Below are 16507 nucleotides of genomic sequence, written 5' to 3'. Positions count from 1 at the left end.
AATGAAGAAAAAAATCTTCATTAAGAGAATTAAGTTCTTAAGAAAACCGTATTAATTAGTTTGACATAATGCTTCATTATTAATTCTAAGCAAACTGCTACATTGCTTATTAATATTGTAAAACTTTTGTATTAATAGTGTAAAACATTTGTACACCAAGTCATGCGGTGTGACCAACATGCACGTGACTCCCCAAATTTTTTTTATAATTTATGATATTTATGATTTAAAAAATTACCTTGAAAAATTATGAGCATGTCTTTCATTTCTGAATTAATTTTTTTTTGAGGGCATCAAGTAAAAAAGTCAGCATGATACAACTGTCCTGATATAATGAAGAAAAAAATCTTCATTAAGAGAATTAAGTTCTTAAGAAAACCGTATTAATTAGTTTGACATAATGCTTCATTATTAATTCTAAGCAAACTGCTACATTGCTTATTAATATTGTAAAACTTTTGTATTAATAGTGTAAAACATTTGTACACCAAGTCATGCGGTGTGACCAACATGCAGAATAAAAAAAAGTAAAATTATAATAATAATAAAGATTGAGGTTTATACATCAAAAATACATGAAAATACAAAAATATCCCTATTTACTTGATAGTTACACCACACAATAATTTTGGATTCATTACATTTACTTTTCTTAAACAGTGTTTGCCTCCTCAGATCTTACATGTCACTGACCCAGCTAACAATTGAGCCTGGATGGATGACTTCTATGGCCAGTGGCACCTGTGAGAGGATGTGAGGGTCTTTGATGAGGCTGGGCAGGAAGTGAGAGAGGATGCCCAGTCACTATTCATCTGCTTCAATGGCATGAATCCTGAAGAGGGACTCAGACTCCCGGCTGTAATACCCACCCTGGCTTCCTCTCAGTACTGGGCACCAATGCTTCCCCTAAATCTCCCTTTGCTCAGAGAACTACTCACTATCTGTGACAGGCCAAAGAGGCTCCTTTCTGTATCTCAATGGACAGAGGGCAATTCATTTAAGCTTTAATGCAAAAAAGATGTTGTTCACACAGATGGCCTTGGCTGGAAAGAAGTCAATCTTTCTTTGCCTGTCACCAGTTACCCCGTTCTACCCTGGTTAAACCCATCCTTTTGTTGCAAGGCTTCAGTGTGCACATGTTGCAGACTATCAGCTCTCAAGAGAACGCAGGAGGACTTGACTTCAATACAAGACACAGAGGACTCTATTCAGACTCTCTAGGAAAAAATACATTCTGTTTGAGAAAATTAGGCTGTGAAAACTGAAGCTTAATAGAGAAGTGAATGTTTTATGCTCCTTAGACCAGGATAGTCACTTTTTGTACTTTGGACACAAGTGGCTTCTGAATGGTGGCCTTGTCATGTATTTCTACTTATAAATCTCAGAATATGCAGTTCTTGTCATTTTTAGCAGATTAGTAACTAGAGTAAGTTGGTAGACTAACTTTAATGAATATGTGGGGCGGCATGTGAAGCAAATGTTTGTAGGAAAACTTTTAGTTCACCAACGGCTTTGTTTCAAAACCTAGTGAGCTGCCTACTTAGACACCATGTTTATCATAGGCTGTTCCAAAAGGTAGGTAGAAACATCATGCTGCCTTTTAATATACATTCCCTGTGACCAAATATGACTACCTCCCTACCATAGTATGTGAAATTATTATTCATAATACAGTTGTAGAGATTCTGTAGAGATTCTGAGGTGCACATCTGACACTTTACTATCCCATGAGGCCATGGGATATGTGAATGGCAGTGAAGCGATCCAATTGATGCTAGGTAGGTGACATGACGAATGCAGTACATCCGAATTTCATTCATAGTCCCCATTTTCATACTATATACAACTTACTTTTTAACAGTCGCAAAGTAAGTTTCAAACCAGATGTAGTACCTACTAGACCAGGGATGCCTAAACTCGGTCCTGGAGGGCCAGTGTCCTGCAGAGTTTAGCTCCAACTTGCCTCAACACACCTGCCGGGAAGTTTCTAGCATGCCTCGTAAGAGCTTGATTAGCTGGTTCAGGTGTGTTTGATTAGGGTTGGAGCTAAACTCTGCAGGATACCGGCCCTCCAGGACCGAGTTTGGGCACCCCTGTACTAGACAGCATGCAATTTTGGACGCAGCTACTGTTTTGGCCACAATCTAAAGCACCATCATGTTTATTCTTTGCAGAGAAGGCAATCCCAGAATGCACTGTGAAAAGTGCAATGAAAAAAATCCATCTAAGATGGCAAACATCTTTCTGTGAAATTTAGTTCATTACCGAAAAGTAACAAAAAAACAAGTCAGTTTAATTTTAAAAACTGACAAATGTACACTATTTTAATACTTGCATGTTCAATATATTTCTATGCTTATTATAGTGTCACATTGTTATTGTAGCTGCATGTTAGCATAGCTACATGCTAACATCAAATTCTACTGGAATCAATAGTTGTGTCCCATATCAGTATGAAAACTATTTTAGTTTTTTATCAATATTCAGAGTTAGTTTTAATTTTTTAAGCCTATATATTTTTTGTTTTCTTTTTAATTTTAATTAAAATTTTAGTAATTTAGTTGTGTTTTTGTCATTTTTATTAGTTTTAGTTTTTTTAAATATGTCTATATAGTTTTTTATTCATTTTTATTTCATTTTTAGTTGTAATTACTTTAGTACATAAAATTAAATTAAATGAAAATGAGAAATGTTGCCTTGGTAACTAGCTGAAATGAAATAAGTTTAAATTTTTTATATTTTATTTTATTTAAAAAATAGTTTGAGTTAACTTTTACAACCCTGGAAAGCCCTATTTACACTATTTGTACTACAAAAAAAGCATGGAAGTCTGTAAGTATTAGTAGAATATGTACACAAGAAGTTCAGACACTAAACAAACAAAGCTAAAGCTTGAATAACAGACTACAAACCAGTAACTACTATCTCACAAAGCACCACAAGAAAAAATCCAGGAGTTTATTTGACTTGACTCGTCTAACTTGTCTAAACCATTGCTTAATGCTATAAAGGGTGCCCTTGTATGTGCATTCAGAGATGTTAGCCCATATTATGAGAACCTCTTTTGTGTGATGGCAGTGAACCAAATGCCCTCAGTTCAAGGTTCATCTATTCTGCATTAGCGTCAAGGTCACGTGACTCGAGCTGATTGCTGGAGTGATAAGGCCTGAGGGTCGGCCCCTCCTGACCCTCCCGGCTCTGATTAGGCCTTCTGAGATAACCGCCTTATGCATTCCTCCTTCAGCAGAAACACGCTCCATTTACCACACAAATAAACCAACATGGGCGCAAAGTCAAAGTCCGTCGGTGTGCATGGGACAAATCCAATGAATGGTGTTTGATTGAGATGATTCAGGGTTGAATCTGAAACTGACTTTTACGAGGCAAGTCTATAGGAGTGCATGCAGCGTGAGACTCAACTTGAAGTAGCTGGAGGCCCTTTTCTAATAATGGTTAAAACACAGCAGATGGTGATTCATAGTTGTGCAAGAGCATAACCCATGTAGATCCTCACACATATGGCAAAATTTCCCAATATGATGGCAGGTCTGAACTGATCAGAGGCTGACTGCAGTAACGGATGGAATAACTTTGAATGTGTACTGTACACAACAAAGAAGAAGAGAATGCACGGTTATCACGCAATGTCATTGTCAACACAGCACATACTTATCTTAACATGCTAGCACATGAGCTACTGATTCTGATCTTCACAATACATGTCAACCATGATCTAAACTAGGGCTGTGCGATATTGAAGAAAAATGCGATATGCAATACCTTGTTAAAAAATGCGATACGCGATACGACACTGCTTAAAGTGTGAAAAATCAATTTAAATTATATTTTAAAATATTTAAAAATGAAAATTATATAACCAATTTGTTTCACATTCTTTCTTGGAAAAGAAAGAATCACTACAACTTCTGAAAGTGACCAGCAGTGTTTTAGCAGTACATAAAAATTAATGTCACAAATCAGAAAATGTCATTTTAACATCAAAGTGAACATACAAACAAAAAAATGAATGACACTAATTTGATATCATTGTAACGTTGCTTTCCATACACTTTAAGTACGTCTTCATAAACCACAGCAAAAACTATAGTCTGAGAAAGTTCAAACATGATTAAAGGCAAGTGAACAGCCAGTTAAAAAAGAACAAATACAGAGTTTACAAGCATAGATAAAATAAACAGTAGTATTCAGGTACAGAAATATAATAATTAAGTGTAAAATAACACTGCATTGTGTTCACTGTATGAATTCAATTTAGATTAATCTTTGTTAAAGCTGTGTTTTGTTGTTTGATTAACATTAGTGACTTTCAGCAGCAGGTATTTATAAAAGGCTGCTGTCCCTTTAAATCCGACTGCATAGATCCAGTATAATGATACACATCCGATTTCTTTCTCAGCTGTTTACATTAATTTAAAACATAACTGACTGCGGTTACGAGAATGATCGTAACATAATTCTGTGTGTATGTGTCTGTTCAAACATAAGGAGGAGATGCGAAAGACAAATCAACTCAGTGTTTGCGCGCTGTCTGCTGTTTGCAGGTGTGCGGCAGAACTGCAGAGACGCTGTGCGAGATGCGGCTTGTGCGCGCGCTTCAGGTGTGAGTCAGACAGCAAGACGAGACGGCAAAGAGTTGTTTTCTGCAACTTATTGCACTTAACTCTTTTTAACGTCAATCACTTCTCTGCTATATGCCTCGAACTAAAATGTTGACCTTTTGCAACGTTTTGATTTAAGTAGCCTATTATTAAAATGATCCAGATATCGCACGCCGTTGCGATATGCATATCGCGATATTTACATCTGCGATATTTCGATATATCGTGCAGCCCTAATCTAAACAAATTCAACAAGTAATGTTTAATATAACATTTAGATCAGTGGTTCTCAACCTTTTTGACACCAAGGCCTACCATTATTCACACAACAATATTCAAAGGATGGGTAACTTTTCCAGCAGTTTGTTTTTACTGGATAAGGATTTTATCTTTTTTTTTTTTTTTTTTTTTTTTTTAACTCACAAATTTACTTTTGATAAAATATTTTAGATCTTGGCATAACTAGAAAAAATTTTATTTTTATTTTATAAAACATACCTATATATTTTATAAAAATAAAAACATGAATTAATTTACATGGCCTTTCCAGGTCTTGAAATCACTCTTTTAAAATTAAGCTACCTCATATATATTCAAGTTTTCTAAAACCGTGAAAATCCTGGTTCTTCAAAGAATAAAAAAACAGTTGTTGAGGCCCCCTTGAAAGTTTGCTAAAAGGCCCCTTAGTGGGCACCGGGCCCCTGGTTTAGAGCCCCTGGTTTAGATCAATTTCTCATAATGTGGAGATTCAATTTAATTAAGTTTTAATGTAAATCCCTTTCAAATAAATGAAAACATATGCACAGAATTTTCAAAAAGACTGACAATGAATTCATGAATAGCATTCCATTCTTTTGAATTGGATCTTTTCAATGAATCGGTTGAATCAGTTCACAAAACAGATCTGAATGATTCTACAAAGAAACAGAAATTTGCAAATAAATATTCCAGAAATTGCAATTTGTGCATCTACTCTCTTTAAAATATATATTTTTAAAAGCTTACCCCCGTAATTATTAATAAAAGCAAAAAAAGGGAGAAGTTTAAAAAAGCAATTTGCCAAATGTGTGCGATGCCTGGTTTGTGTGCAATAGGCGCTACACTTTAAATAGGCGTAGCTTTAACTAGTGTTAAAAAGTCACTCATTAGCTGGTGACAAAAGTTGGTAAGTTAGTAAAAACGTAGATTGGCATTCTTCCGAGTGACACAGTAATGACCTGATGATTCATAAGCATTGTCTGCTTTCATTTAGTCTTCCTCAGCACGTCTTTTATTTGTATTATCTCAAGCAGTTTTGAGAAAAAAAGAAAACTGAGCACAGCTTCACGTTTTAGAAGAATCTTTCTCCTATGTAGGCGTGAGAGGAAAGAGGTTTACTGAGAATAGAACAGACATAAACACAAAGAGCCTTAGGCAAAATGCATCATGTGCTTCCTTTTTCCTCCCGCTATCCAAAAACGTACATGCTAATTCAGTGTTTCTGTGAGAGTCTATAGTGGACATTCAAACCCTGTGACCTTTTATCTCTAAGCAGAGCATCAGCACAAGTTCTGTTTATATTCCACACCACGCAGACAGGAAATAAACAAAACCTTTTTGGATATGTGGAAAATCTAGATAAGATCTTCGCCCTATCCGTGACTCGCACTGTGCCATTGTTGCTGTTGCTTGGTGTTGAATTGATCATGTGTGTTAAAAATAAAAATAAAAATCAATTCAGGCTCTCATGTTCCCTGCTGTGTCCGGATATCAGTGCATGATATAATAATCTGTCAATGTTCTAAATATAAATACAGCGATATTCTATTAGTGTGCAACATTTAAGAAGGCACAATGTAATCTATTTGAACTAATGCCTGACGATGTGTAATGTGTACAGTAACATCCTATTCAACCGGCAACCCGCGGGTCAAATCTGACTCACGTGAGGCTGCCAGTTAACTCACCTAAAAATATAAACTACTGTTCAAATGTTTTTATTATTTATATTCAGCAAGGACACATTAAATTAATCAAAAGTGACAGTAAAGACATTTATAATACTGCCAAAGGTTTATATTTCAAAGAATGAAGCACGGTTTGCACAAAAAATACGAAGCACCATAACTGTTTTGTCACAACACTGATAATAATAAATGTTTCTTGAGCAGCAAATCAGCAGATTAGAATGATTTCTAAAGGATCATGTGACACTGAAGACTGGAGTAATGATGCTGAAAATTCAGCTTTGCATCACAGGAATAAATTACATTTCAAAATATATTACAATAGAAACCAGTTATTTTAAATTGCAATAATATTTCACAATATTAATGTTTTTACTGTATTCTTGATCAAATAAATGCAGCCTTGGTGAGACTTAAAACATTTAAAAGTCTTACTGACACCAAAGTTGCAGTACCAACACTTATTTTTCTAAAACCTATTTCTTTACAGTGAATTTTTTATTTTTTTGTGCATGACTAATGACGTAAGACTATAACGTCACAGGGGAGAATGTGCATCTCAGCTGTCAATCATTCAGTTTTAAAACCAGTGTGCCATGTTTACAGTGTCAACATGTCATTCTCCAAGCAACTAACTATCCAAATGACTGGATGAAACTTACATAACATTATACACCTAGTACTGAAGTGTCCTTTGTGGGCACTCCTGCTTTATAGAGGTTTACTACTTTTTATAGCTAATACGCTTCACTCTTATGGTTATAAACCAATTTGTAAAGCAGTTTTGGTTGATACTGTAAATGTACCTGTTTAGAATTTCCTGCTAGATGAAAATGAAAGCTATTACACTGATCCTTAATTCACAGCGCAGACAATAAGCATCACACTATATAGCAGAACTTAAAGATGCTTAAAGATTTTTTCACATGACTTGTTATTAAATTTGAGCATCTCTGTTCCATGCATTGCTACGCCGGTCCTACACAACCTAGCAAAACAATTACAAATAACACAAATTAGTGCCGACTGCCGAGCGAACGATCCGGCAGTCTTTCAGTACACCGATTCCAATAAAGGATTCGCTTCCTAATCCAACATGAGGCCCCCCTCAAAGAGCCTTGTAGTGCCTAGGGTCAAAATGTCAGACAGGGCGAGAGATGACTCTACTGTCTGAACACACAAAAACACACACACACACACACACAGGTTTGTTTTTATGGTTTACGGGGACTCTCAATAGGCGTAATGGTTTTTATACTGTACAAACCGTATTTTCTATTGCCCTACACCAACCCTACCCCTCACAGGAAACTTTCTGCATTTTTAGATTTTCAAAAAAACTCATTCTGAATTATTTATAAGCCTTTTGAATTACGGGGACACTGAAAATGTCCTCATAAATCACCTTCTCCTTGTAATACCTATGTCATACCCATGTTATTATACAAATTTATGTCCTCATAAACCACATAAACATGCACACACACACACACACACACACACACAGACAGGTCTGAAAATATTTTTCTCCCACATTTATGAAGCTATCCCACAACTGGATGTACTAAAGCAAAATATTTACTCAAAAACATTCCAAATATTTACATTCTCCACAAGTACACTGGTAACCTGTTTCCTTTCTACTTGTGACTTAACCCATACAAATGAGTTTTGCTGGTATAAACTAATGTATATAGGTTAATTGAGTGATGTTAAATAATATTTTTTTACTTGAATAAAACCAGTTAATACACGTTATCATTTTAGGTTACTATTTTTGTCAGTGTAGCCTACTGAATGTTAAAGACAGGAACTGCTCCGCTATGGTGCTACAAACAAAAACTGCTCTCATGTAGCTATTGCCATGATGCTGAAGTGTAGAATTTTGATATTGTAGTTTGATTAAACTGTTTAAACCTGTCCTTTTCTTTTCTAAGTGGTTCGTGTTGCACAACACATGTAGCTGCTCTATCTGTCAGTATTTGTCTCCTGACGCTACAGCAAACTAACTTCATTTGCATACAAACATCCCTGGTATCCTATTGGCTGCCAGATCAACTCAAGGCCTACGGGTAGATACAAAACTGTCAATAAGCGCAGATGACTGACATGCGTGTGTTGAAACGATGATGGACTCACTTCAGTGTTTTAAACCGCCGACTCCATCGCTTCAAATACTGGTTGTGTGTATCCTCTGTTGTTGTTGTTGTCGCCACGCTTCATTACTCCTTACGCAAAATACACAGTAGGCTATGTGTTTGTCAGATGTGGCTCCTTACCTGAGAAATTCCTGCAGACAGGTATCACAGAATCGGTGTCCACATGTGGAAACTTGGACGGGTTCCCTCATTGCTTTGCTACACAGAGGACACTGAAAGCGTCTCTTGGGCTTCTCCAGGAATTTGTAGTCAAACCCCGGCATCGCTGGTGTTTACAGTAAGCGTCTATAGGAACTGTCGTTTGTTGTCCTCCGCGGTGACAGAGTCCTTCACGGCGCGCGTGTGAAAACTGATATTCACCTGCCAACGACACACAAGCTCCCGTCGGTATTGTTCCGTCTCAGCTTTCTCTTTCGAGCAACACGGCTCGATCCAACATCAGGATGACAGCTTAAACCCAGCGATCTGTCTGTGGGATGAGGCTGTCAATGCAGCGCTAGTGCTCGCTGATGAGAAAGGTTCACAGCGCCTGTCGAGAATAACAGTGAGTCTGACAGCCTGGAGACAAAGCTGGGATCCCATCTGTTTGGGCATATAAAGCCCCACCCACTTATGCATGAGGGAGGAGCCTAATTTAAATCTCTCTCAGCCTCGCAGAAATCAGAAAGGCAAGCTTATTTACAGTAATGTAACAAGTAAGGGCACTATTCAAATGCTTTACTGTAAATCATTTCCAGGATTTCTCTTGAGGGGAATTCTTCTCACAACCAAATGGTCTTAGAAACTTTTTTTTATCAAAACGTGGTATGCTTGCGATGTGTGCATGTTTCATCGAATTAAAAATAATGACTAAAATATCACTTCGGAATAAAAACAGCCCAAGATGGTTTTGGCTGGTCTAGCCTGGTCATTGGTGGTTTGCAGACTGGTTTTAGATGGGTTTTGACCACTTCTTTAGCTGCTCAGGCTGGTCTTAGGCTAGACAAGCTGACCAACCAGCTAAAACCAGATGAACACCAGCTTGGCCAGGCTGGAAGACCAGCATAATCCAGCTAAGACCAGCCAACCAGCATAGGCTGGTTTTAACTGTTTCAGCAGGGGTGCCTGTCTCCCAGTCTGACCAGCTAAAGAAGTGGTCACATCCCCTCTAAAACCAGCCAGCAAATTAGCTAAGACCAGGCTTAAAGACCATCTAAAAGCATCCAACCAGCTTAGGCTGATTTTAGCTTGCGCATTTAAGTATATATGTATGTATTTCCTTTCAGCAGGCACTATCATCTTTGTGCTTAACACAAGGTTGTATGAAAACGTTTATGTGCTTATATAAAAATCCCCTCTCCTCATTATTCACAGCCTGAATACATTGAATATAACTGTATAGGAGTTGTATTGCTCCACAATTTTACATTAATATGAAAAATATTAGATGAACATAAATATAAATGCAAATTTAGAACGTAAACTGATAAAACTACATACAAAGTGCATACAATATTTATTAAAAACATTGTCGTCATTATTAAAAACATCTATACAAAGGCAATAACTGGATTGTTGGAAACAAACGGTTATTTGTAAGGCAAACGACTCCCTCTCTCGGTGGAAAGCAGACGAGATCCGTGCTCGAGCAGACATTACATCAACAGAACAACAGCACGAAAGATGGAATTAGCGTTATATAGTGTATTCGAGGTAGACTATTTAATAGTTCGGCTTCATTTAAACATAGTATACTCTCGTCGACGTTTAATATGTTTTGCATAGAAAAGCGCGCGCTACACAAGTGACACGTTGTGAGCGTCACATATTGCACAAGAATTACATCATGATGGACGCATGAGCTGTGTATCCTGCCATGCTGATGGTATTCATCCGCGTATGAGTATGCTTTTTAATATGCATTAATATAAATATTTATTGGGATTGTTTTAGCTATAAAATAGTAGTAGTTTTGGTTACACTGCTTTAAGGTGTCCTTGTTACAGTGTAATTATATATTTAAGTACCGAGTAATATTAATTAACGTACTTATAGAGTTAGGGTTAGGTTTTGGTTTAGTGTTAGTTGCAAGTAATTATGCATAATTTACTGTTATTACTACAGTAAAACATGTGTAATAAGGACACTGTAAAATAAGTGTCACCATAGTTAATAATTGTCAATGATTATAATGGCATTAACAATTCAACACTATTATTGTTGTTGTTGTTAGCAATGTAATTAGCTCTAAATTCTAAATATATATTTATTACTAAAGATTTAAGAATTTATTGTTGGCCACAGAGGAGAGTGCTCACATACGAACTGTCATAATGTTCAGGTACATATTTCTAATACACTTTAGAAACTGTGTTTTATGCAGCAATTTATTATCTCATTATTATACCTTTTTTTCCCCAGGCAGTCTGACCTTAGTGAGGAATTAAGCATTATTTACAATGGTTCATATTATTGTTATTATTATTATTAGCGGTATAAAGAATATATTATTCTAAACTATAAATATATATTTATTACTAATGCTTTTGAATTCATTTATTTTCGTCCACAAGAGCCCTCGTAATGCCCAGGCAGTATTTATGATACACTTTAGAAACTGTGCTTTAACAATTTAAATTATTGTTCAATTATGTGTTAACATAAGAAGCACATAATTATCTTCATATAGTTGTTGTTTTTGTTTGTTTGTTTCAGTTTTTTCCTAATCAGGCATTATTTACAATGCTACATAAAAATAATAATTATTATTATTATTGTTGTTGCTGTTATTGTTATAAAAAGCTTTACATACAGTGTCTGTTACATTATAAGCACAACTGCATAGCTTAACATTCCTAATGAATCCACACTGGTGTCCTCATGGACAGGAGCTGAGCCTCTCTTCTGCGGAGTGTGTGCAGTAATTTGGGCAGAGGCAGTGATGTCACTTTGGAACGGGCTCTTCAAAAAATGCTGAGGAGAGAAATGATGAAGGAGAATATAGTCGGAGTGTTTTAACAATGACAACAACCTTTGTAATTCCAAATCAACAGTAGATAATTACAATAAAGACATTACAATACGTGTCCATTCAAGAACTGTTAACATTCATAAAAGAAATTATGGCTGCACATTACGTTTCACAGCCAACAGTGTGTTTCCATGGCAACAAGCCACTGACGTGACAGTGTAAGGGTGGCTCTCATCAAGCTGCACTGCCTTTGGTTTCCCAGAATCCTCTTCTTTCCGTCCAAGCCGACCACGTGCCCCTTTTCCCCAGGTGTACACTTCCCCCTCTGCCGAATCAAGGAGCAGAACATTTACTCACAATTCTGAACATCATTTGGCTGAATGACATCTTTGTCCTTCTGTTTCTTTGCATGTCAGATCCTGTGAGAATCATGAATGAACGAAGACAACATGAAACAATAAAGGTCTTCGGAGTCTTGTAAGCCTCTGGGACACAGTCGGGGTTACATTCTGACCTTTAGCCACATGTCACATTAATGAACCCACCTGCCCCCACTAGAGTGCATTCTGTGTCTGAAGCAGTTAATGGCGTGATAGCAGCCTTGTCTGAACTGCATTGCCATTATTTTAGCTGCTGTAGTTTTTTGCCTGTATAGTTTGGTTGCCAGGTCAATTTTCATTCCCCCCAAATAAAGAAATATATTATGTTAGATTAGATTAGATTAGTTTAGATACTTTATTATTATATAATTGAATATTATCTATATTATTATTACATTATTGAATATTATTTTTTTTAATATATTTAGCTTTTTACCTATTTTTAAGACCAATACTTTTTTATTTATTTATTTGTTTATTTTTGTATTGTGGCATTACTTTTCTCCAAATTGTCATGAAACATATACATAATTATATATATTATATTATTGAATATTATCTATCTTAAAATACTTTGCTTTTTTGCCTATTTTTAAGACCATTACATTTCTTTGTATTGTAACATTATTTTCCACCAATTGTCATTAACGTATAAATTTATATTATATTATATTTAGTTTTTTGCCTGTTTTTAGGGCCATTATGTTTCTTTGTATTGTGACATTATTTTCCTCCAGTTCTCATTAACATACTGTGTAAAAAAGGTGTAATTTTCACAGTAATTATTTTTTTAAATTTTGTAATCTTATCACGTTTACAAAATTTGTAAACGTGATAACGTTTACAAATATTTTTCAAAAAAAAATATTATTATTATTACCCCATATTTTTCAAAAAATAAAAAAATCTTGTAGGCATATTTATATATTTATTGAGTTGAGAATTTATAAGTAAAACATTTTTTAAGTAACTTTTTTTTTTTTCATTTGAAATTATAAGTTAAATAATTAATTAATTAAGTAAAGTTTTTTAATATGTTTTTTTCATTTGATTTTAAGGTGAAATATGACCTGTTTGGTGAGATTCACTAATACATATGTCTTGTTTACCTGCTCCAATAGCCAGAGTGAAAGCGTCGCCACATGCGGCCATGGAGATCCCCTGCAGTCCTGACACTTGATAGGGCACTCGACTGCTTCGGCGGGAACTGCAGCCAAGCTGCCCATGCTGGTTACTGCCGAAGGTGAAACACTGACCTTTCTCTGCATTTAGGGCACATTCATAGTTTATAAGTTGATCCTCAGATTAAATCATAACAGCACACTGAACTGTAGTGTAAATGAAGTGCTCTGACCTGTGACTGCAACAGAGTGTGCTGTGCCGATGTCTATATACACAATCTTTTCAGCATTTAGAGGAGCCGACTGGACGGGCTGGAACATGTGGACCTCCTCCACCTGACAGTGAGATGGGGGCTCCTCTGCGCCAGAGACCTTATCCAAACCCAGCTTGTTAAATCTGTATTTAGGAATTTGAGTTATTTATTCATTCAAATATCACTTTAGCAGCCCTATGTGAAAAAGAAGTGCACTTAATTGTCTTGCATGTGCACTTGTAGTGTACTTCAGTTCTTAAAAGTATATTATTGAGTAAAAATGTTTAAGTATAAAAAATTTTTTTGAAAGTGCACTTTGTAATAATGTTCAATTATAAAATGTACTAAAATGTATTTTAAATAAAAATATTTTTTAATAAGGGGACCTGCAACTGTTTGTTTCCCAACATTCTTCAAAATATCTTCGAGAAACTCGTGCAACTTTGGATCAACATGAAGTTGAGTAAAAAACAACATAATTTTTATTCTTGGGTGAATTATCCCTTTATATATTTATATATCATTTTTTAAGGACATTATTTCTGTAATATGTACTATTTTGTATGCTAAAGTGTACTTCACAACCACATCTGGTAATTCTGTAAGAATTATAAATTCTTTAGAAAAATACATGTGGCTGACAGGGTGTGACTGTTATTTAAAATATGGACACTGTGTTGGTCATTTCCTGTGATGAAATGTCTTCAGCATTCACAGTCCTTTCAAATGCTAGAGCAGGAATGAGGAGTGTTAACTCACTAAACTGGTTTGGCAAACTTGGAAAAACTGCCTAAGACAGCTAAGAAAGAAATTCATTGAGATATTTTAACATTTTGGGATTCATTATTATTTATAATTGTGATTAGATTCATGACAGGTTTAAAATCCACTTTGAGGCTCATTAACTAGCAACACAATGAAATCTAGGCACGTTTAGAAATCTGTGACACTTAATACTTCAACCAACCACATGCTGTCTGAAGTTTCGGCAAATTATGCTGCCTTCAAGTCATGTCAGAATCTCATATTTATGAGATTAGTGCATGTCATGATTACATTACACAAGAGAAATCTGGGTTTTCTGTGAGCCCTGTTTTTCCGAGCTAGAAATGAAAAGTGTGTCAGTTGCGAATCTGAACCTAAATAATTAGGTTTAAATTAATAATGGGTGTATAATTTAATATGTACATATTTCGTACTAAATATCCACATTACCCACCATCCAGTGTGAAAGACTAAAAATAAATAATAATAATAATAAAATGATTTACTCGGTGCAGCTTATAACATCCAAGTGAAAGATATAACACTAACATGTCCGAGAAAAAAAAAAACAGAATCACTGAGTTCAGGATCACCCCCTTCCTAAAAATGACTTGTAAACTCAATCAGGTGTAGCTAATCACCTTCTCAATGACACACAAAGCCATTTGATTTTTAACTGTGATCAACTGAGGTCAAATGTGGCTTGTATGGGAGGGTTGCAAGAAAAAAGCCACTCCTGAAGAAAGGCCACATGCAGTCACGACTGAGCTTTGCCAAAACGCACCTTGAAGATTCTGAGGCAGATGAGACTAAAACTGAATTATTTGGCCTCAACACCAAACGATATGTCTAGCGGAAATCCAATACAGCTCACCATCCAAATAACTGCATTCCTACAGTAAAGCATGGAGGTGGTAATATCCTGATCTGGGGTGTTTCTCTGCAGCAGGGACTGGAGCACTTGTCAGGATAGAAAATGGATGGGGCAAAATATCGTCAAATTCTTGAGGAAAATCTGCTGCCCTCTGCCAGAAAGTTGTCAATGAGAAGAAGGTTTACCTTCCAACATGACGATGACCCAAAGAACACAGCAAAACTGAGCAGACAGTGGGTGAAGTAGAAAAACGTGAATGTCCTTGCATGGCCTAGTCAGAGCCCAGACTTAAACCCCATTGAAAATCTGTGGAATGACTTGAAGACTGCATCAAATTTAACTGAACTTGAGCAGTTCTGCAAAGAAGAGTGGGCAAATATTGCAAAATCTAGATGTTAGTAGTGACAGATCCCAACAGACTAAAGGCTTAAAGCAAAAGGTGGTTCAACAAAATACTGAAACAAGGGGGTGATCCTTCTTCCACTCAGTGAATATGTTTTTTTATTTTAAAGGGGTGGTTGATTGCGATTTCACTTTTTTAACGTTAGTTAGTGTGTAATGTTGCTGTCTGAGCATAAACAATATCTGCAAAGTTACGAAGCTGAAAGTTAAATGCAAATGGAGTTGTCATCTTTTAAAATTCTGGCGGTTTAATGCCTACAAAAACGGCTGGTAGGGACTACAACAAGTTACTTCCCGGGTTCGTGACATCATAAACCCAGATAAACCCCACCCTCGGAAAAAGGCAGCAAAGGGGGCGAGGCCATGCCAGCTTTAGAGAAGAGGAAGAGAAAACTAGAGGTGCACGTAAAAATCTGTTCATATATGAATCTTCTAGTCTTCTAACAATTCTAATGGATTCACAAGTTTCAAAATCTATCTTCAAACGCAGCGGTTCTTAATACTGTTCCTCGTGCCCCCTGCCCTGCACCCCTCTCTCTCTCTCTCTCTCTCTCTCTCATTCAGCTCAGCTCCAACAATGAACTGTTACAATTAAACACTTATTTTCGTGTAGTGCAGTTGCCATACTGTATTAAAGCTTTAATCAGGATAAAACCGTATATTAAAAGCTAACATAAGCAATAGCATTTACAAATAACAGCGGATCTAAAAGTATGAGACAACAACAAACAAAAAACATAGGCCTACCATTAAAAGCCGTGCTTGCACAGGTTCTGCACAATCCTCTTCAATAATATCCTCTGCTTCTCAATCGGGCTCAAAGTGATAAACGATATTAACGATGCCGCTGTTTACAATACAACCGAAACACATGCCACTGAGGTGAGGGGTGGGACGATTAGACTCGCACTAGAGGCGGTTTAGCCAATCACAACACACTGGGCAAGCTAACCAATCAGATCCCATCGCCTATTTCTGAGGGCGGGGTTTCATAAAAACAGGAAAAGATCAGCCCGTTTCTCAGAGAAGGGACAGAG

At 36.3% G+C, this 16507-nt stretch overlaps 2 protein-coding genes across 2 annotated transcripts in view; both read right to left on the bottom strand.

Moving 5' to 3' along the window:
* The window catches only part of traf4a (tnf receptor-associated factor 4a), a 47470-nt gene extending 38172 nt beyond the window's left edge, over positions 1–9298 (bottom strand). Inside the window, exon 1 of the mRNA XM_016282308.1 lies at positions 8845–9298. Within this exon, the coding sequence (XP_016137794.1) occupies positions 8845–8987 (143 nt within the window). The 5' untranslated portion in view covers positions 8988–9298. The remainder of the gene's footprint in view (positions 1–8844) is intronic.
* Positions 9299–11272: 1974 nt separating this feature from the next.
* Positions 11273–16507, bottom strand: part of LOC107592757 (serine/threonine-protein kinase Nek8) — a 13822-nt gene continuing 8587 nt past the window's right edge. The window contains exons 12-15 of the mRNA XM_016282307.1: positions 13409–13572; positions 13164–13316; positions 11841–11999; positions 11273–11676 (exon numbers count right to left, since the gene is read on the bottom strand). Coding sequence (XP_016137793.1) covers positions 11648–11676; positions 11841–11999; positions 13164–13316; positions 13409–13572 — 505 coding nt within the window. The 3' untranslated portion in view covers positions 11273–11647. The remainder of the gene's footprint in view (positions 11677–11840; positions 12000–13163; positions 13317–13408; positions 13573–16507) is intronic.

The sequence above is a fragment of the Sinocyclocheilus grahami genome, unplaced genomic scaffold (genome assembly GCF_001515645.1).
Source record: "Sinocyclocheilus grahami isolate Dianchi unplaced genomic scaffold, SAMN03320097.WGS_v1.1 scaffold158.1, whole genome shotgun sequence".
In the NCBI taxonomy this organism is placed as follows: Eukaryota; Metazoa; Chordata; class Actinopteri; order Cypriniformes; family Cyprinidae; genus Sinocyclocheilus; species Sinocyclocheilus grahami.
This window is presented reverse-complemented; position numbering and strand designations above follow the sequence as displayed.